At 39.1% G+C, this 22475-nt stretch overlaps 1 protein-coding gene across 3 annotated transcripts; it reads right to left on the reverse strand.

The window, feature by feature from the left end:
- Positions 1 to 4613: 4613 nt before the first annotated feature.
- LOC125234200 (serine protease snake-like) lies at positions 4614 to 20738 on the reverse strand. 3 transcript variants are annotated; one of them, XM_048140410.1, is made up of 11 exons: positions 20623 to 20738; positions 20495 to 20556; positions 20095 to 20157; positions 13529 to 13649; positions 9242 to 9304; positions 8301 to 8392; positions 7390 to 7464; positions 6752 to 6859; positions 6079 to 6301; positions 5317 to 5480; positions 4614 to 4810 (listed from the first exon to the last, which is right to left on the reverse strand). In XM_048140410.1, exons 1-11 carry the CDS (start codon positions 20648 to 20650, stop codon positions 4628 to 4630), a joined length of 1182 nt encoding a protein of 393 aa, XP_047996367.1. In that variant the 5' UTR covers positions 20651 to 20738; the 3' UTR covers positions 4614 to 4627. The 3 variants fall into 3 exon arrangements, with proteins under 3 accessions (XP_047996367.1, XP_047996365.1, XP_047996366.1); XM_048140408.1 differs by lacking the exon at positions 8301 to 8392 and adding an exon at positions 8435 to 8526; XM_048140409.1 differs by lacking the exon at positions 8301 to 8392 and adding an exon at positions 8569 to 8660.
- Positions 20739 to 22475: the final 1737 nt, after the last annotated feature.

Genomic DNA, 22475 nt, shown 5'->3' on the forward strand with positions numbered 1-22475 from the left:
CATAAAAGCTAGCAACGTATTTGTAACAAAGTCGGCCTAGCCAAGATGAAGATTGCTTGCGCTATGACAACGGAATGATTTGTATTTTGTGTTAGCGGTCACTGTTTCATATTAGGTAGTGCAATAGTGACAGAGCCTTCTGTGTCTATTACAAGTTCATTCATTTACCATTTCACCTTACAACACCAAACCTAATAATTCCTCACAGAAACCTCGAAAACGTAGAAATAGTGAACACAACATTAATTAAGCGAAAGTAACAAGCACTTCATACAAGCCCAAAAAAACCTCTGTTTTTAAACGCCGCTATAAAAACGTTCTAAATATGTAAAAATATGCAGATTCAGTTCAACGCCGTCCGGTTACAGTATTGCCGAAATGTATGCATCATAAAAAAGAATAAATGAGGTACGCTGGGAGTTATGTCATGTCATAGGGATATGGTGGAATCTTTTTTATACATGATACCCACTTGATTCCAAGCAGTCTCCAGACCTAGGGACGCCTGCAATTCCAGAGGTGTTACCTGCACGTTGGCGATCCTGACACCCATGAAGCACTCATGAAGCTCGGCCACACATGCGCGTTTTGAGAGCGTAGGCGGAGCGTTAGCGGAGCGCAATGGTAGTGGTGCGCCGGACTATTAACGCTGGCGTTGCGTCTAGCGCGGCGGACGCCGGCGGGAACTAACGAGCGGAATGCGCGCATTCCGCTCCGCTGAAGCTACGCTATCAAAACGCTTTGTGTATGGTGGAGGCTTTAGTACCCTCTTTATGCTCTGGAAATTTTAGTCACCTACAGGAACACAACACTATGAGTAAATAGTATTTCGCTGCTTATACCGATTTGTGCTCCGAATAATCATTTCTCATAATTTTACTTATCATAATTTTGTTTCATTATTATCAATAGTACTACTATCACTGTTCATAATAATCATTTAGCCGAAAATTTTTATTCATAAATTCTATACAAATATTTAATAACATTCATATTTTTTTGTTTAAGAAAATCATTCATCATAAAATTATTTAAAAAGTTTTGGGAAAGTTCTATGAAAAACTTGCGCCATTTATAGAAGCGCGCTTGGAGCTTTTATAGTGACATATACAAAATTGTTATAAATAATGATCATTATAATGTAAAATTGTATGAGAAACATTTTCGGACTACCAATAATCTAAATACCAATTTTATATGAACTTTATTGGCGCACCCCGCTGCGGGTTTCTCTAAGGTGGAGGTACATACTTTCACTGTTGATCTCCGCTCTATACTCTGAGTGAGTCATTAGGTAGGTAGGTATTAAAATAATTGTAAACCAAATCTGCTTACTAAGATTACATTTCATTTCATTTGAATTACCCAGGCTCCTTAATCCTTTATGCCAGATGACTACCTACATGAAAACATTACAAGTCCCTTAGCTGAATGGCATTCCTGCGACGCGAAACGCCACCGAAACGCTGCAGTAATTTAGTCTGGCTCTGTCTCGCCAATATGCATGCAAGAGCGATAGCGAACGCGAGCGAGAGATAGCTACGAAAGGGATATTAGCGTGAGCGTTTCGTGAGCGTTTGTGCATTCGGCTACGCACACAGGTCTCTCAGTGACAGTTCTGCGTGCGTAGCCGAATGGAATTTCTCCGACGCCAAACGAAAACGAAACGCCGCGCCAGTTGGTCCGGCTCTGTCGCGCCAATATGCACGAGCGATAGAGATAGATATCTACTAGCGTTTCGTTTCGTGAGCATTAGTGCCATTCGGCTACGCACCCAGCTTTGTTTTTGTATTTGGCTCGTATCAATGACGAAAAGAAAGTCCTTACCTACTGAGCACCCGGTTTGCATGTTTTTGTATCATGAAAAGTTTCCCGTTGTTTATGCCCAAGTTGCCAAGGCCGTACGTCTGAATTGTTAATAATGTCCCTTTGGGGTCGGACGAAAACATGTTTATAAAGCGTAACCATGTCACTTGTAAAGTTACGATTCTTTAATTTATTGTTAAGCTCGGGTTTCCTAGAAGCGGTGCCAGCATTATAGCTGCCGTCTCCATGCTTTGTACCTATTGCCTCTGTTCGACAAAGCGACTCACACAGTTCTAGAAAGTGTTGGAAAACTTGGAGATCACATGCTACGATGATCGCTGCAACCATCAATTTGTTAAGGTCACTGGTGAGCAAAGGGCCCGCGGGCCATATCCGACCCACGAAAGGAGTAGTCAAAATGATTTTTTGGTGTAAATCCGTAACTCTTCTAAAATTCTTTCAATTTTTTTCTCACAATATGAAAAGTTTGCCCACCGCTGGTAAAGACGGTATGGCCAATGATGGATTCTCTCTGCACTTTTACCCACCTGCGTCCTGGAATTATTTTTGAATGTGGAACCTTTTGTTACTCATTAAAAGTTTTAAATTTTTGGAACATGTTCAAAAATTGTACACAAGGGCTGAGGGAGTTAAAGAATGGGAAGCATCACGTGATTCGTTTCCTCTTAAACGTTTTCAAATAAATCGCGCCTCACAAATTGGCCAAGCGTCTCAAGTTGCTTTTTCCGAAGCAATCGCTCCAGCCCCGAGTGGAGCTATTGCCGCGATTCCATTTAGTCGGATCTGGAGGGGATTTGTCCTAATCTGCCTTCAGTGGCCTGATCCGTCTGCGTGATGCCATTCTTGCCACTTAGCGAGCATCCTGTATTGTTTACTGTAACTGCACTGTCATATGCAAAAGAGCGACTTCGCACTCCGCTCGATCCGAATCCGATCCGAATCCCATGAAAATAAGATCCATAGTAGCCATAGAATACCGTGTTGAATGGAGAGTTTTGGTGCACAAGATAACGACCTCGTGTGGTTGATATTGATACCTTCAACCATGAGGAACCGAGGAAAAAGATAAGTATCCATATAAATATTTATATCGTCACTACTTTAAAAAAACTTGTATCTTCGTCTGTCAATGAAAATTGTAGTAAGTATGTATGGAATGCATATAGACATACTGCGTTTTAACTTTGAGGAGCAGCGTGAGATACTAGATTTTTTCAAAGTAGTGACGATATGGTAATTTACCCACTAGATCCGAAGAATAACGGCAAGAAATCGGATGACAGAGATATGATCTAGTGCGTAAATTACCATAGTAGGTAATAGTTCTAAGACTGCTGCGGGTTGTATTTTCACGGGTTCTGATCGGATTCGGATCACGTCATATTCTGGTAACGGAGTTCGGAGGGTAAAGGAGTTCAACTTTTTTAGAGCCTGCACAGCTGAGATGATTCTTGTACCTATTTATAAACTAGGTCCTATTGGGATTAATACGTTTTAGTCACGATGTTGTCGGTACGCTCTTACCGTTAGGCCACCAAAGCTTCTTCGAGAGTAAAAATGTGTGCCATATGTTATGAACCCTGAGACCAAGGAAAATTGGTTTTGTTAAGTTTGCTCGGGCTCGCTAGCCGTTGAGAACAGGTACACTTCAGAATAGTGTGTTACACTTAGGTAGTAGCCTGATGGTACTTAGGAATGATACACGGAATGGGTAAATAATATCGAAAGGCCTTAGGCTGTGCCTAAATCATCGGGTCAACATTCTACATACAATTTCTTAAGTGGGATTATGCCTTTTCATAATTAAATTTTTCTTTTTCATTTCATATCAAACAAATATTATAAGCAGTCTCCCTAACCACGCCTATGGACAGTATGGACAGGCGCAAATGTAAATAGGTAGGTACGCTTATTACTTGCTCTGTTTATTGTCATTTTTTCTTGCTTCTATTGTTATCACGACATGCTTATGAAATCCCTATATACTTAGGGTCCGTGTTGGCAATCATTCCCAAGATTTGGCATCGTGAAAGCGACTGTCATTAAACCTAGCAACCCATCATTGTTTATTGTCATTAATGTTAATTTATTTTCTCTTATGGTTCTAAGGTTGGTGATCCATTGAGTTTCTACTGTTTTAGTCGGGTAAAATCAACTTAAACAATAACTTTATTCAAAACACAAACGAACGAAAGCTAAGCTCTTTATAACCTGTCATAAAAGTGTCCCCTGCACCGCCGTACAAATGTCCTCTGCGTAGGACAAATGGAGGAGCTTACATGCAAACTCGTGTCATTGCAGCCGCAATAACTTAAGTGGAGAAGATGGCGATCGGTCAACGGCACGTGGGGCGCCAAGGAAGGTTCTGGAAGCAGTGAAACTCTACTAACTAATAATATTTTAATGCGGTAGGCGAGATAAAGGCTCGACCACCTGCATCGATCTACTACAATTTCATCGGAGGAGTGCTGACATGCAGTGAGTGCGGTCATACATTCACTGCAAAAATATTCTACATCAGCCACCTGAGAGCTCACGATCGTCACTCTTAATAATCAGTCAAAACTCAGTTGCTGAGGAAGAAACCGGTCGGGACAATATCAAAAGTTTGCGCAAGAGGGGGCAGAGGTTATCGATCGCGATTCAACGCGAGAATGCATGCGATCGTCTTGGGAACCTTTGCACGTGGAATGACTCGTGGGGGATTGTTCGATTGAGGGGATTGTTATTTTGGTTGTTTTCTGTTTTGATTAGTGTAGTAGTTTTTAAACAAATGAAAGACCAAATAATTTTCAGTATTTTATCTCCACACAATCCCCTCGATCCAGTCGACATAGTGCGACACTCGGGCATATATTCCAGGCTTGTTGGATCTCGCGCAGCCGATGCCGAATGACGTCACGCCGATCACATAGTGCAGGGTGCCTTGCGCTGGGAGGTTTATGTCGGGGATTCGGACTTGGAGAGGACCGCCTGAGTCACCCTGGAGAATTATTAAAGATAGAACAAATTAGTTGCATCAACTTCAGTTAACATACACATCAACGTCACTCAGCAGAAGTCTATGGAAATTCCATACAAAAACTTTAGCGACCGTTAAATTCGGTATCTTACGGTTTGGTCAGCCGACCCTTAGTCAATTGTTGTAATTATGATCTGAGAGCTCTATTATCATCTACCTAAGCAGATCTGTTCATCCTGCATGCCGCACCACAGTCTGCTGCAGCACGGCCGCATCAGCTGATCACTCAGAGTGACGCCCACCTCTGCTGCTTACAGCTCCAGAGACTATTTCGGCTGTGAATCAGTAACATACCTGACAAGCATCGACGCCGCCAGCCAGCTTGCCCGCGCAGATCTGTCCATCCTGCATGCCGCACCATAGTCTGCTGCAGCACGGCCGCATCAGCTGATCACTCAGAGTCGATGACGCCCACCTCTGCTGCTTACAGCTCCAGAGACTATTCCGGCTGTGAATCAGTAACATACCTGACAAGCATCGACGCCGCCAGCCAGCTTGCCCGCGCAGATCTGTCCATGCTGCATGCCACACCACAGTCTGCTGCAGAACGGCCGCAGCAGCTGGTCGCACACTCCAGAGTCGATGATGTCCACCTCTGCTGCCTGCAGCTCGGGAGACGATGTCAGACTAGCTGTAAAACCATTGAATATTTATTGGCTTATGAAGATAAAAGTAGTGGCTCCGGGAGCCTGTAGATCGCAAAAGTGAAAAATACTTAGTTAATTAAGTCATCATTACATGATAGTCATCATTACATTAAGTCATGATTACATTAAGTCACCATTACAATAGTCACGATAGTCTTTACCGCCATATATCTACGCTATTGGTACTTCAGCTGCATGTTTTAGAAACTGGATCGAAAAAAAAAATGGTTTATCATAGAATCTGGTCACCAAACTTCATGACAATCGGTTTAGAATTGCGAGCTGTGAAGGAAAACATCCGGGCATTCAAAAAGCAAAACGAGTTAAATCGTAGACCTAGGGCCGGTTGCATCAAACCGTCTGTCACCGTTAAAGCGTTCGTTAAATATTATTCTATGGGTAGTTTCATAGACGTCTGCTGCGTGACGATGATGTGTCTGTCAAATGTGGTTGATGCAACTAGCCTCTAGTCGAGAAAAAAGTACAAATGGCGGACTTAATGCCAGATGGCTTTTCTGTCTTATTATGACAAAAATTAAAAATGTCGTTGCCAAAGTAAATTAAAAGACAAATCTTACTTACTGGTCTCAATCACCCCCCACCCAGTGAGATTAGCCGTGTACCCCAGACTGCTAGTATCGAAGCTGCTCCACAAGCAAGCCGGCTGAATGAGCTGGGTGAACTCCGCTACTCCCTCCACCAGCTCGATGATAGCTATGTCGTTGTACTTCTTCGGCGCGGCGTATTGAGGGTGCTTCATTATTCTTAGGATGGTCTTGTCCACTGGGAGTTGGGATTTGGAGAACTGAAAATTGAGAAAGGTTTTAGCGTCGTTAATATAAAGTACTTTTTTATTATTAATGGGCTTATTCTTCGCCACAGACTAGCCAAAGGCAAAGACGTGACCTACGATGGGGTGAGCTCGCTCAGAAGATGCCTGTTCACTCTTGATTTGAAGGTTGCCGGGTTATATGAGCTCGGAAATATAGCCGCTGGCAAGGAATTGTAAAGATCATCCAGTATCATGTCAGTTTAATCAAGTATAGGCAAAAGTAAAATGAAGGTAAATATTGCAACAACAAAGATTTTGCACTTTCTTCCGATTACAACTAAGTTTCAGGAGATATAAACTTGTTTAACTGCATGTAGGTGATGCTAGCACGACAACTCACTTGAGTAATAGAAGCAATACAAATGGCGTACATGAATTACTTGTTGGGTAGTAAAGGTAAATAAAGGAGTAGGAAATTCTTACCACATCAGCTATGTTCTTGTCTCCAAGACGAACTATTCTCGGCACCGGGTTTTCTACTGAGGGATCCCTTCCTGAGGTGCGGGAACAGTGGGCTGCGGTTAGCAGGAACTACAAACATACGAAAATATTTAGGGAGACTATAAAATAACTGACTGACGAGGATTAGATGCAGATGGCAATGGATGAATGAACCTACAGGCGTGGAGGAATGGAGAGGGAGGCCTATGTCCGAAGACGGGCGCTTTGAAGGCTGCTATAGATAGATAGATGAATAGATAGATAGATAAAATAACTACAGTTCCTCCTGAGTCCTTTTATATATCTATGAAAGTTATGACTTTCATTATCCAATACATGAAGATGGTAGAAAAGCTCTTAAGTAGTTGAAGGATCATTCTCAAGAGAGCGATTACACACAGCAAAATCCTTTGAGTTTATGAGTATCTGTAAGATTGTAGGTATGAGAGTCTGTGCTGACTTACTTTTTTTTTAAATACATTATGTTACATTATACTGTCTCGTTATTTGTTTCTCGCCTAGCATCGTCACGTCATAGCGATCCAATATGGGAACCCACCATTATGTGAACCTACTCGTATTTTCTCATGTTTCAAGCCTGGGTGATCTGACCTCAATACCTTGTCACTGATGAGAGTACTGCCACATTTGAATATCCATGTGCCACCACCAGCTGCCTTCCAGCCAACTGCCCCCTGAAAATACAGTCAATTGTTTTTTACATCGCCGGCAAGTAGTAACTAAGACGGACTTAGCGTAATTAATTTTAAAATTAATTCATTGTTATTAATTGAAATAGATATCATACACGAAAGGTCACTGGTCGCCGAGCCGGGAATCGAACCCGGGTCTTCAGCTTACGCGGCTGACGTCTTTACCACTAGACCACCCGCCCGCCCATATATTTAAAAAAGGAACCTCCTTTAGGCAGAAATGAGAGGAGACATATTGAGATTGGAGTCAACTTATAGCGTTTCTTGTAATCTTGCGGAGCGGAGAAGAAAATCCATGCTGTTGGTTATTCCTCATATCATCATCCTTGTGTTATCCCGGCAATTGCCACGGCTCATGGGAGCTTGGGGTCCGGTTTGACAACTAATCCCAAGATTTCGCGTAGGCACTAGTTTCACGAAAGCGACTGTCATCTGACCTTCCAACACTAAGGGTAACTTGGAATTATTGGAATTAGTCCGGTTTCCTCACGATGTTTTCCTGGAGCAACTGGCAAATATCAAACGGCATTTCGCACATACGTTCCGAAAAACATTGGTACGAGCCGAGGTTCGAACCCGCGACCTCCGGATCGAAAGTCGCACGCTCTTACCGCTGGGCCACAGGCGCTTTCTGCATTAATATGCATTGGTTATTCCTCCAACCTCCGCTTATTACCGCCCAAGCCATCAGAGCAACAGCAAAAGTAAAGTTAGGCCATGATCACACTTACGGAGTGCTCGATACTCGGCAAAGGACACTCGCCACTGTAATACGTGTGATCAAGGCATTATGCAAAGTTAGAGGTTCATATACTCACCATGTGCGGGTATTCCCCCGGTAAGGTGACATGGCCACCGATTTCCGCGAGGTCTGTTATATTACTCGGTCGACTCAGCCAGTACTGTGTGCCTGTTGAAGATATCATAAAATGTAGGCACACCCGGCACTCACCATGTGTGGATATTCCCCCGGTAAGGTGACATGGCCACCGATTGCCGCGAGGACTGGCATATTACTCGGTCGACTCAGCCAGTACTGTGTGCCTGTTGAAGATATCATAAAATGTAGGCACACCCGGCACTCACCATGTGTGGGTATTCTCCCGGTGAGGTATCATGCCCCCCGATTGCTCCCGCGGCCGGCGATTGATTTGACACACTCAGCAGGTACTGTGTGCCTGTTGGAAATGTTATAAAATTGTGCTAATCACAAATCATTTATCAATTTATTTTTTATCACGCAGCAGCGTCTGAAAAATGGAAATTTTTTTGGGACTTGAACCCTGTGACCAGAACTTGAATATGTGTTGCATTTCCGGTGCAGCCGCTCTAAGCCACGGAAGCCTGCTGGATGTGTGCGATTTTTAAGCGACGATATACATACATACTTAAATAGAGAAATACATACTTATATACTTAGAAAACATCCACGACTCAGGAACAAATATCTGTGCTCATCACACAAATAAATGCCTTTACCGGGATTCGAACCCAGGACCGCGGCTCAGCAGGTAGGGTCACTACCGACTGAGCCAGACCGGTCGTCTAAATTAGATAATTATTCAGCCAAAATATTAGTTAAACAGTTAGGTATTTGTTTGTTTAATTCGGAACCTACGAAGTCACTAAAGCGTACCTATCTATGTAACATCTTGAAGCTGCAAGCGTTTATAGGCTATGGACACTGCTTACCAGTTCAGGCCATATGCTTGTTTGCCACTGAAGTAAAATTGAATTCTGTTTGCATTTAGGTACTTACATAGATCAGACCTCTTCAGTCTCTCATCTCGGATTTTCATGTGCCAAATGTACTCGTCGCATTCTGAAATGGAATAATTTAAATTATGTAACTAATAGTGATGTGACCTAGCTTACTTTCTAAAATATGACCATTGGAAAATATTGCTTTACTAATTTAGTCGCTTAAGTATCGTAATTTACACTGAAAGTAATTATGTTCTTTAAACGGTAAAAATGATTAAATTTAATAAAAGTAAGATATTAATTATATAGGAATGAACCTTCAAGAGGATATTGAGGATATAAACTCTGTCAAACAAGTCTGACAGTTTTATATTAAAGGAAAAAATGGAAAAATTTACGCTTCCGGCGGGACTTGAACCCGCATCATTTTTGCAATCCGTGCAATGCTCTTACCAATTGAGCTACGGAAATGCGGATGATGCGGGTTCAAGTCCCGCCGGAAGCGTAAATTTTTCCATTTTTTTCTTTAATATAAAAATGTTTAGAATCGTTAGCAGACGTTTCTGCTTAATAAAAATTAAGTCTGACAGTAAAAAAGAACAAAGAAAGCTATATGCATTCTTTTCTTATAGTTTTCTTGGTTCTTATTTACTGATAGACTTGTTTGACAGAGTATAGTATTCCTATCTATCTTTTTTAAAGCCAGCCATACCCTTGCAACCTTTCTGGTGTAGCAACCAGATAAATAGAGACCAGTACCAAAAGGAATTCTTATGATTGTCCTTTGTTATTCTGTATAAATTGTTTTAACATTCATAAATATTTTTTCTCTATTTCATAATTATATTACTTGGCAAAATTTTCAACTGCCATTTTGCCAGCGAAATTGCAAGTAATATTTCCCGACTAGAACATCCCTAAATAGTTGCAAATGGGTGAAAAGTAGATGCAACGGCAGTGCATTGGCTTTATCAAAAACTTTGCAATTTAAATTGCATTTTATTTGCTGAATTAAAACTTCAGTCTGTTTTATGTAGCGGCTGAGTGTTAAAAATGCAATTATTTTACATATTTCAATAACTATACCTATAGGTAGAACTGTAATGTAGTTCATGATTCGCTTTTACAAGATTTATAAGCATAGGATTAACTTAATATGCAAGTAAATAATATGTTAACTATTACACTTTCCAAGTTAGGTTTTACCTACTTCCCGTATTCAGATTTTGTTGACCGGGCGGGTGACATATTTTACAAGGAAGTTAAGGCAGTATTGGCACGTGTGGTTAAAAAAACAACTTGTTTAACCACACGTACCAATATTGTCAATATTTAAACCCCAGCAAGCGAAATATTTCAATATGATTCGACTAATATACGTACTGTTATTGAAGTATTAATAGTTATTTGTTTTACAAGGGGGCAAAGTAGTTGTTTAACCGCACGTGCCAATATTGATACCTGAGCAAGCGAAAGATTCCAATATTGAACCGCGAGCGTAGCGAGTGGTTCAAAAAGTGGAATCTTGAGCGTTGCGAGGGTATCAAGGCACGAAGGTTAAACAAACTTTGCCACCGAGTGAAACACACAATTTTTCACCACACCAACACGAACAAAATACTGACTATAAAACATCAAAATAAATCAAATTCATCAATTTATTCAATATTTTTGATTCAAAATCATCATTTATAGGGTAAAATCTAGCAGACATATTAAGACATCGGGTTAAAATTTGCATGAAATTAATTTGCCCCCTTGTGGATAAAATGCAATTTTGCTATCTGTTTTCGAATAGCAAAGAATGCCTTTACCAGTTGGTGTGGTGAAAAAAATAAACTTCATTGTTCAACAAGTTTTCCAATTTAAAAAAAGTGTTAATGAACCTAACGACGTGTTGAATTAAATGAAAAAAAAAAACACGGTACATGATATTCTACAGTGTTATTTTGGTTGCGGTTTTTGTTTGTCTTGTATGTTTCTCTTGTACCTACAAATCCTTTCTCGTACCATTGAAGGAAATCCTTTGATACAATAAAAATAAAACATATTTGAACTTTAAGCTTGAACAAAAGCTTCCAGTATGTAACTTTGTTAGATGCGGGTAGAATCAATATCGCGATATTTCCACAAGGTCGAATGTACTCACTTTCCAGGGGTATATTCGACATTTTGGTGATAAGTCTGTCCTCCCACGGTGCTCGTGTAATAAAGCTCACTTTAAAAAGGGGTTATCTTTGAGTAAACAGGTTAGAACACTTAGAACTCGGTAATAGTTATATTTTTATGAGATAGGTGATGTTTACTATGAAAGGAGCTTACCGGGCAAGGTACAGTTTATCAAATAAATATAAACAATGGAAGTTCGCAACATCACTGTGTCGAAACTATAATATTTTTAAGGCCAGTTGCATCAACTATATTTGACAGACACATCATCGTCACGCAGGAGATGTCTATGGAACTTTCCATACAATAAAAGTGATAGACGGTTTGATGCAACCGGCCCTTACTCTTTTCATATTCACAACTAAAATATCTTATAAAACAGTGGGTCAAATGCCTGTTATTTTCATTAAATATAATCGGCATCATTTTCACCTCAAATTATTAACATCAGTCTAATGCTGAGCACAAGTCTCTCTTCGTGTACGCAACTTTTTCTGGTCTGATGCTAGTCATATAGCTGTATCTCGATTATTACTATAAATGTCATCCATCCAACGCAAAAACGGATTGCATGCGCTTCTTACACTCGAAAGTGGGTACCTATCTAAATTTTGCTTTACCTGACAAAATGACCCGCCGAATTCCATTTAAGCCTGGTAACATCACAGAAGTTGTGCGAGAAAAATAGGACAATAAAAATATTTGTTTTGTAGAACTTTCCGTAATCCACAGTTAAACAATCCTTCAATATTAAGGATGAATCACCCTCAAACTCCCGCCAACTTTCAACTCTTTTTTAATCAACAGCTATTATACCGGCAATAATTTCAATTTAAACTGGAACTGCCGAGAATTATTACGATATTTCAGGGAGCAACAGGTAGAGGTGAGACTGAAATGAATGGGGTTGCATCTAAAGTTTCTTGAAATCTGATAGTTTATCTGGAGTGCTTGATTCAAGTTCTTAGTAGCGATTTAAGACGATCATTGGAGATCCGTTGTTAGAAGGCGTTTTATTCAATCTGTGTGCGACTGTGCGTAGGTACCTAAATTGTGTTTTTTTTTTAATTCTCATCATAAACGTGTCAGATGAAGTAAAGGGATTATATGATATTATAATTAAATAAATAAAATAAATAAATATTGAGGACACCTTACACAGACCAACTTAGCCCCAAACTAAGCAAAGCTTGTACTATGGGTGCTAAGCGACGATGCGATGGGTGCGAAGCGCTGGGTGGATGCTCAGTGAAATAAGTACATTTTCTTAAAATCTGTTCTTAATTCTTAAGAAATATTTTTATTACTTACTTTTTATAGCATTCTGACACTGTTAAATTTGAATAAACGAAGAAAAAAAAATATTTATAAGGATTTTGCCTTTGCCGGAATTAGAACCTAGGATCATCAGCAAACAGAGTCACTACACATGTTTTACTACGCATTGTACGGCGGATCGACCCAGGTATCGCTGGGAGGACAGTGTGGTGGCTGATCTGCGTCGGCTTCAAGTCAGTGACTGGCAAGAGGCTGCGCAGGATCGGGGCAGGTGGCGATCTCTCGTTTCGGAGGCCAAGATTCACTTTGGATCACTGAGCCAAAATAGTTAGTTAGTCATTGTACGAAAAAAGATGAGCATAAGCGACTTCATACGATCTAGCGAATTTTGGTCAGCTAGCGTTGATTTCGCATCGATATAACTCATATAACCCGGCAACCTTCAAATCAAGGGTGAACAAGCATCTTCTGGGCGAGCTCACTCTATCGTATGCCACATCTTTGCCTTTGGCTAGTCTGTGGCCAAGAGTAATAAAATAAAAAATGTTTGGGAAACTCTAAAGATAATGATTCACTTACTCCAGTGCCTGAGGCTGGAATCGAACCAGTGTACCCTGCAATCGCGGCAGATGCCTATTTCCGCTCGGCCACCCAGGTCACAGCTGCTGAGGTCGAAATTATCTCTCATATGAGTAATCTATACAAGGACTCGTGGCGCCCTCTGACCATCCCTAGGGTAGAACGGTATGGTTCTTGCCTTTTTTTTCTTTCATATGTGTAATTTATTTCGGTTTTAATTTATATATATATAGTGGTGTGACTACTTTAAGATAGCACAAGTTGAAATATTTTCAATAGAATATAATTTGACTTGTGTTAATTAGAATTCACTTACTCGCTTGGCTGATCCGTTTACCAGGCGCACTGAAGTCCGGAGGAGGTGGATTGTACGGATTACAGTATTCCGGTACTGGCTCTGGCTCTGGACTGGAGCTGACGAGTGGCTCATGGCTTCTCTATAAATCAAATACACAAGTTAAGACGCGGCAGGGGGTCTCTCATTGCTCCATAAAAACTTCGTTTTTGAAGATAGAACAATGGAGTTTTCAGTACAGATGGTGCAACTTTATTGAACAGTACCGTTACCATGGGCTGCCCAAGTGAGAGCCGTATTACTTAGAAAGTGAGTGAGTTTACGTTTGTTTACATTATATTGTACCTAACTTCACTCCAAAGAAGCTGCTTCTGTCCCTTTCTAAGTTTATGAATAAACGGAGAAAGAACTATAGACGAATGCTACGCCTCTGGTGTTTACGCGATGGAACTAAAATCATAAGTAAATGTAATTTACCCAGGGAGAATAGAGGTAAGGAGAAAAATCTGTCGAAGTAGAACAGTCGCAAAAATGACCGGCTGGTGCCTTGTAATTGAGGTTACAAATCTCTCATGTCTTGCTCAATGATCAGCGACGTGACATGACATTAGACGTTCTATTCTCTAGGCTGATTTCGTTATACCGAACAAGTCAAGATGTAGTCCCGTGGTAGTGCGCTGACTTCGTATGCAGATGTTCTCAGGTTCGATCCTATCAGCGTTCTTTTTGATTTTTTTAAAAATTTCATTTTGTGTATTTTAATTGTGTTTAATTATTGTTTTATTAATAAAAATGTCAACTTAAGCCATTTTACATTGTTTGCCCCATCTTAGGATTCTTAGGTAATGTTGTAAGTCTTGCGACTGAAATTTCGAAAAGTTGTAACAAAACAAAATATTTTTTGATATTAAAATTATAAAATATGCCGTGTAGTGACGGGTTAAGAATTTCATCACCCCCTTTCTTCCCGTGGGTGTCGTAGAAGGCGACAGTGGGATATGGGTTAAATTGTGGCGTAGGCGAGAGGCTGGCAACCTGTCACTGCAATGTCACAATTTCGTTTTAATTCAACCCCTTATTTGCCAAAAGTGGCATTGGAACTTGAGTAGTTTCATGTGCTCTGCCTACCCCTTCATGGAATACTGGCGTGATTGTATGTATGTATGTATGTAAAAATATAAAATAATCCAGGAAAAGATATTATGCAGTAGAAAAAATAAAGAAGCTCTTATCAGGATTTGCACCCGGGACCTCTTGCTCCGTAGGCGGGGTCACTACCGAGAAGGCTAAGAGATTGTCAAACCCTTATGTACCTGCTATTCCAGTGCCACCTATCTTTTCTTTTATATGTGCACTTCTGATACTTAAAGCTTTCGCTCCTTACCTCTAATCTCCATAAATTTACCTATCGAAATCTGTCAATATAGGGTCTACTGCGAATTCCGAAACATACGCATTGAGGGACTCTTCCTCTTTCACTTCATACTGATAAGAGTAAAATTCGGTAGTAGGCCTCAAACCATAGGCCAAGTCATTCTGACGTGACATTTCTGTCAACTTAAGTATACAAAAATCACACGGAATTTTCACGATTATTTTTGCAGTTTTAAATAAAATTATGACTAACATATTGTATTAATTTATAATATTACGTGAAATTCATCATAAACCAGTAAACAAATCAAATAAGGTAATGAGTTATTTTTTGCCATAATTTTGTACTATTTACAGTTGAGATGATTATATTGCTCAAAGTAGTTTTTGGTTTCAGAAAGATGATGGAGGCTATTATTGAAATCAATATTTCCGAACAAACCCGTATGGTATATTCAGTCAACATGGAAGATAGTTCAATTAATATGAATACTGTGGCACTGTGGCAGATACGCTACTCATTACCTTCGGAAGCAGTACCAATTTCTAGGTGTTTTTGTTCCGCGATGCACTTAATGGTATTATTGGCCATGATCATCACAGGTATATGTAATTATGTATAGAAGTGCTCCAATAAAGGAAGGAACCTCAACTCCAAAAAAATAATCCTGTTACTAAAATAAAGTATTTCATTAATTGACTTTGTTTATTTCTGATGTTCTCGAGTAGTAAAGAAATAGAAATATTTTATTTGCAGAAAAAGGGTACATAGCATCTTATATAGAATTAGCTTTTGCCGGCGGCTTCACCCGCGTAATAAAAGAATCCTTATTCAAACATGTACAAAAAATAAAATTTTCATTTGGATCCGTAGGTTTCTATGCAGCCGTTTGTCTGCGTTTTTTTCGATTACTCATATTACTATTGTCTTTAAAGAAATGCTTGCAATGATTGTAGAAATGTTACACAGCGACCACAGCGTAGGTAGTAGGTACGAGTAGATATGTATTCTATACGTCACACTCGTGAACGGGTGCCGTCTGTGAAGACCGGTCTGTTTAAGCTTACTGGGGCTGTTATAACTTAGTAACTTTAATTCTAATTTTTATTAAATTAGGACACTTTGTTCGGTTGTCGTTTGTTTCCTTTCTTTTAGTGAATATTTTAAATATATGATTTTGACTCATGGAGACCATATACATCTCTAAGGAGAATTAGATTAAGTAGATATACATTTTATTTTTAGTTGTGACATTTAGAGTCATTTGCACCTCTAAAGTAATTTTAGACTTTTTTTTTTGTATTTGTACTTTTTATATTAAAATTTAGTGTAGTTCTTGGTTGTAATTCGACATTTAGAGACCTTCTACATCTCTAATTAATTGTATAGAGTTAACTTTAGTTAGAACTTAGAATTAGTATATAATAGTATCAATTGTATTGGGTTGGTAAGAAAGTAATGAGCGAATCATAACCAATATTGTAATTTTTATTTAATTTATTATTTTAATCATTTATCAAAAATATAACGGCCTTCGTTATCTACTACTTGTCTCCATCGTTCTGGTAAAGAATGAATAGCATCGGCGAAGAAGTTCTTAGGTTTAGATTCAAAAAACTCAGCTATGTACTGTCGTAGATGGGCTTGATCATCGAACTTTTTTTCATTCAAGGCATTGCTTAGCGATCTGAACAATGCGTAATCCGTAGGTGCCAAGTCTGGAGAGTACGGTGGATGAGGTATCACTTTCCAACCTAGCTCCAATAGCTTTAGCCGAGTCACTTTTGCAATGTGTGGGCGAGCATTGTCGTGTAAGAAAAAACTTTAGCATGCTGTGGACGATTCTGACAGATTTTTTGGTTTAAATTTTCAAGCTGATTACAGTATACTGATGCGGTAACAGTCATTCCACTTGGTAGGAGTTCCCAGTGAATAATACCATGAATATCCCACCAAACGGACAGCATAACTTTTTTCGGGTGAGGCTCTGTTTTTGGTGCCTCTATTCCTTTTTCGTTTGAAGCTAGCCACTGACGTTTGCGTGTGTGATTTATATATAAGACCCATTTTTCATCTCCAGTGATAAGATGGTCCAACCAGTTGAATGTGCGGCGAAAAGACAGAAGTTGTATGCAGATATCGGCACGGCGGTTTAGTTGATCTCTATCAAGTTCGTGCGGTATCCAAACACTGTATTTGTAGTTTTTTCCCAACTCGTGTAAATGTGTTTCTATGGTGACATGAGAGCAGCCTAACTCGGTAGCAAGAGTACGACTCGTTAGCCTCGGATCTCCTTCAATTAAGGTTTTTAATTTGGCTACATCAATCTTCACCGGTCGACCAGACTTAGGTTGATCTGATAATGAAAAGTCGCCACTACGAAACCGCTGGAACCATCGTTTCTGCCGTGGCCTCAGACACAACTTCAGGAGCAACACGCTGACATATATTACGCACTGCTTCGGCGGCTGAATGGCCAGACTGAAATTCATATAGTAAGCAATGCCTTACATGCACTTTTAATTCGTCCATTTTCTTCCTTATATTAGCTCGGCGACAGCTAGTGAATGACTGACGAGAAACTGTGCGACTCGCCCTTTATATACTTTCGACCATAGAAGATTCTAGAACTCTCTCAAAAATTGTATGTGGAATTCAATCGATCGCTCATTACTTTCTTACCAACCCAATAATTTCAACTCAATTTTAAATATTTTTTTAAATACCTATGTACATGTGACGTGTAAAAGTGCCCCTGTGGCCTATTTGCTGAATAAATTATTTTGATTTTTTGATTTTTATATGCACTGGGGAGACTACATACAGTCAAGTGTAAAAATATGGGTGCGTACAACTTATCAAAAATATGTCCCATAGCACTTTATGTCGGCGGAATAAGGTCTCGGTACATATTTTTGAGCGGATAAAATCGATACGTATTTTTGCACTTGACTGTACAACAGAACTCACATAGCCCGTATCTCGACACTATTGTCGGTGGGTAAAAAGTACTTTCTCGCATTATCGCTTACAATTACCGCTTGCCGACCGATTACCCCTATCCCTATCCCTATCCCTAACCCTATCCCTATCCCTAACCCTATCCCTATCCCTATCCCTATCCCTATCCCTATCCCTATCCCTATCCCTATCCCTAACCCTAACCCTATCCCTATCCCTATTAGAGTTTGCTCCCGGGAAATACCGGTACCTACCGAAAATACCGGGAATTCCCGGGATTTTCAGCCAAGCAAAGAACCGGGAAATCAACTTGAAGGCTCTTTTAAAATATCCAAAATTATACCCTGTAATTTATGAATTTATTATGCACACTATTGGCGCTTTGTAAATAATTTAGTAATTGTTCAAAAATACTTCTTTTCATTAATAAAACATTGTTTTGTGTAGTTTTGTATACTTAGTCATAAGTTTAGCATTTCAATATGTGCAATTATTACTTTTATGTTTAACATGGTAATTGTTATTCCTGTTATTTGTATGTTGTATTAAATATTGTATGTTTGAGCTGATGGCCAAGTTGCCAATGCTCCCAATAAATAAAAAAAAAATTAGCTTTGACAATTTTGACACAAGGACTTAGCTGAAATGTCAATCGTTGACGCTAGACGCCGATCGAAATTCAGTCTAGCTCTGTCACGAGTGTCACGTCAATACGGAAAAGTGATAGAGATAGCTAAGCTACGATAACGATGTTATCATAATCGTTTGTGCATTTGGCTACGTGCCCCGCCTTAAAATGTACTAAATAATTTTTACTTGTTTCAAAATTCTTTTCACTATGCTCTCACTTTTGTATCAAATTATAATCTTCATATACATCACATAATGGCCTTCAAAAGTTCCATACCTTACCTTAGACTTTGTCGTTATGTCGATGTCGTTGTAAGTAATTGATGTTTGATATGTACGGAAACGCTGAATTTTAAGTTTTCGTTTCACGTCAATTTATTAAATACTTAGCCTGTTACTCAAGAATATCGCAAAATAAACAAAGTCACAGAATGATATATGTACTTTATTTCAGTAATAGGATAATTTTTTTGAAGTTTTTTCCTTTGGTTCACTTCTAATAATATATACCCACGAGATATGGTGTTATGGTGACTATGGATGGGTACACGTATTGTGCATTGAGGAACAAAAATGCCTATGAATTGGTACTGCCTGCTGCTGTAGGTAATCAGTTGATTCGTAACTGCCTCATTCCTTATCAATTTGAACAATCTTCTACGTTGGGTTTGCTGAATACCATACGGCTGGCATGGAAATATTGTTTTGAATAATATCTTCTTTTTCTGAAAGCAAGCAATATAATCATCTCAACTGTAGCTAAACAGTACAAAATGATGAATAAATATAACTCATTACCTTTGTAAAAGTATCAAACACTGGTTTCATCACTGGTTTATCTTTTTATCGAACTACTGACTAACTGCTACATTTAAGCTGTTCTTGAATTTCACGTAATATTATAAATTAATACATATTAGTCATAATTGTATTTAAAATTGCAAATATAATCGTGAAAATGTTGTGGGATTGTTATATAATTTGACAGTAATGACACATCACAGTGAATTGGTGGTTTACTTTTACGCTAGTGACTGTCATGATTACTCACGTAAAGTATTGAGTTTTCACTAGAGACTGTCAAATAGTTCTGGTTCTATTGACTTCATACAGTTAGAAAGAGAGCGCCTAAGCTGTAAAGTTAGGAACGTATTGAAAACTCGGAGTAAATACGTTAATAACTTATGGTACCGATGAAAATTTTAGTACGTGAGCGTTTCCGCTTGGAGCGCTGTTCAGTTTTTCCATACATTTTCCGTAACTCTTACTGAAAACGTAACGTATTTTTTAACTCAAAAAAGTCATGGTAAGGCTACAGGAATAAATACGCAAATAAATATAGACACCACCAAAAATACAAAACTCGACATGCGAGGCATGCTCAGAAGATATTAGCGGTGCGAGACAATTGCGTATTTACTTTTTAACATTAATTACATGTATAAAATACGCAACTAAGTATTCGAGGATTAGCAAAGTAATACCTATTCTAAATTTTGACTGACATATTCGCTAGCGTAACTTGCTGCTATCGCTTGCACTAAAATGCTTGCACTAAGACGCAAGTAATTATCATAGATAAACTGATGGTAAAGTTACCCGTAACTATAAAAATACTTACTGCTTTTGTTGACGTTTCGTATTCGTCGACAAAACCCCACGACCACCTATCCTCGATGTCATGCTGCAATATAGTTATTTTTATTAGAAACAGTTTTCTTTGTACATAATATATATATAAGCTTTAATTACCGTACCTTTTTCATATTGTATATAGTGTGTGAAAGAAAACCACCAAAGGGTTGATTTAAAGACGCAATAAAGCGGAATTAAAAACACGTTTTAACCTTCAAATTAAAATTAAAAACAAAACAATACGTGCGTTCTAACAAAAACATGAATTTACTGTTATCTTGCAGAACTTATGCGACTGTCAGATGAATTTAGTTTATAAAAATCTTTGTAATTTTGAATTCCGGATTAGGTATTAAAATTAAATATACTACTTATACTTAACTTACCCTTTTATTTCTTATTCTCTCAAAATCCTTATATGACTCCACTGATTTCGCGTAACACAACACTGCGAAAACAAAATCATTAAAACGAATAAACAGAATAATTCAACGCAACCCGAGAATATTATTACCTGAGCAAATTAAAATTAACTTGAGCATTTTCCTCGTGGTTCTTGTAAATTAGATATAATACTGATAATGATTTTGTTTATGTAAATGACAGACGTCTTCTCCGTGTTTATTTTCGCGGTCATCTGTTCAAGGAAACTTGACGTACATTTTATTGACAAATTTAACTTGTTTATTATCAACTTTAAAAACAAACACTTAAGGTTTATCACAGACAACTTATAGTTATTTGGTTGGGTTGACTGGAGTAATTGGCTTACCAATTGTAGACCTTATTGTGAAGAGGTTGCGGTCTACGAAAGGTCAATGTTGTTATAACGCTTATAACCGGACCTTGCTATAATGAATGGTAAGGTAATGCCCCTAGCATTGATCACTCGCCGACTAGATGGCGCATATTGTTTATTTTAAATCAAGTAAACGCATCTACTTATACAAGTATCACGTAAGTTTAGCGCTAATCGTTATTGCGCAGAAGTCAAAAACAGGTCTCTCATTACAGGGGGCGAAGGCTAATGGGCAGCCATCCCCTCCACATTTCACTCAGCGCTAAATTTACCTCCTTCGTGCCGCTACTTGTACTTGGCTTGTCCGTACTCAATTAAAACGTTTAGGTAGGTAGTCCGTCCCTACTCAAAAATTATAACGTGTCAATTTTTGCGGATGGATGTCAACAAAAACAGAATAAGACGACCGGTCTGGCGTAGTTGGTAGTGACCCTGCCTGCTAAGCCGCGGTCCCGGGTTCGAATCCCGGTAAGGGCATTTATTTGCGTGATTAGCATAGATATTTGTTCCTGGGTCATGAATGTTTTCTATGTAAGTATATAAGTATGTATTTATCTATTTATCTATGTCGTCGCTTAGCACCCATTTGCTTAGTTTGGGGCTAAGTTGATCTGTGTAAGGTGTCCCCAATATTTATTTATTATTTATTTATTTATAAGTAAAGGCCCAGGTCACATGATATTTAATTGCAACAACACAAAAACTATGAACACAAATGACCATCACCACCACCAACCACCAGAGAGATCAATGTCAGTAAAAAATACTAATAGTTATGTGATGACTTTTGTGTGTTTAATACCACATTTTTCCAAACAAACAAAATCTCAATAAGTTCTTTTTTACTCCCGTTACGTTTCACAATGCGATCTCTGTGGGAGGTAGTCTGTCAAGTTGCAACTACATTAGTACAGTTGCTTATTTTTACGTCGATGACGTGCATACACGTCGTGGCAGGATTTACCGGCCAATTACAAAAACTAGTATCTGCTTACTATCATTAATTATGTCATGGTAAAACCGGCCTTGAGGATTAAACTACATAGCACATAGTCGAACGATGCCCAAATAGACGTTTATAAGCCGGTCGGAGAACTTCTGTATCGGCTTGACACAAGCGTGCGTAGCCGAATGGCACAAACGCTCACGAAACGATACGCTCGTAGATATCTATCTCTATCGCTCTTGCGTATAGGCGTGACAGGGCCTGGCCCCGTAGCCGAATGGCATTTCTCCGACGCGAAACGAAAACGAAACGCCGCGAAAGGTAGTCTGGCTCTGTCGCGCCAATACGCAAGAGCTATAGATATAGATAGCTACGAAAGAGATATTATCATGAGCGTTTCGTGAGCGTTTTTGCAGTCGGCTACGCACACTGACGCTGTCGGTTGTTTGCGTAACTTGCGGACCTAGCACACTAGCGTGATAATGGTTTATCGCGTCGTCGGTGGTGTTGGTACTTGTCGCACTTACAAAACATGCGAAAAGGACGCGATGAGCATATTACGGATTAAAAAAACTGTACAAGGAAGTTGCTAAATTGAACGGTTATGAATAAAATCTAAACA

The sequence above is a fragment of the Leguminivora glycinivorella genome, chromosome 15 (assembly GCF_023078275.1).
Source record: "Leguminivora glycinivorella isolate SPB_JAAS2020 chromosome 15, LegGlyc_1.1, whole genome shotgun sequence".
Classification (NCBI taxonomy): domain Eukaryota; kingdom Metazoa; phylum Arthropoda; class Insecta; order Lepidoptera; family Tortricidae; genus Leguminivora; species Leguminivora glycinivorella.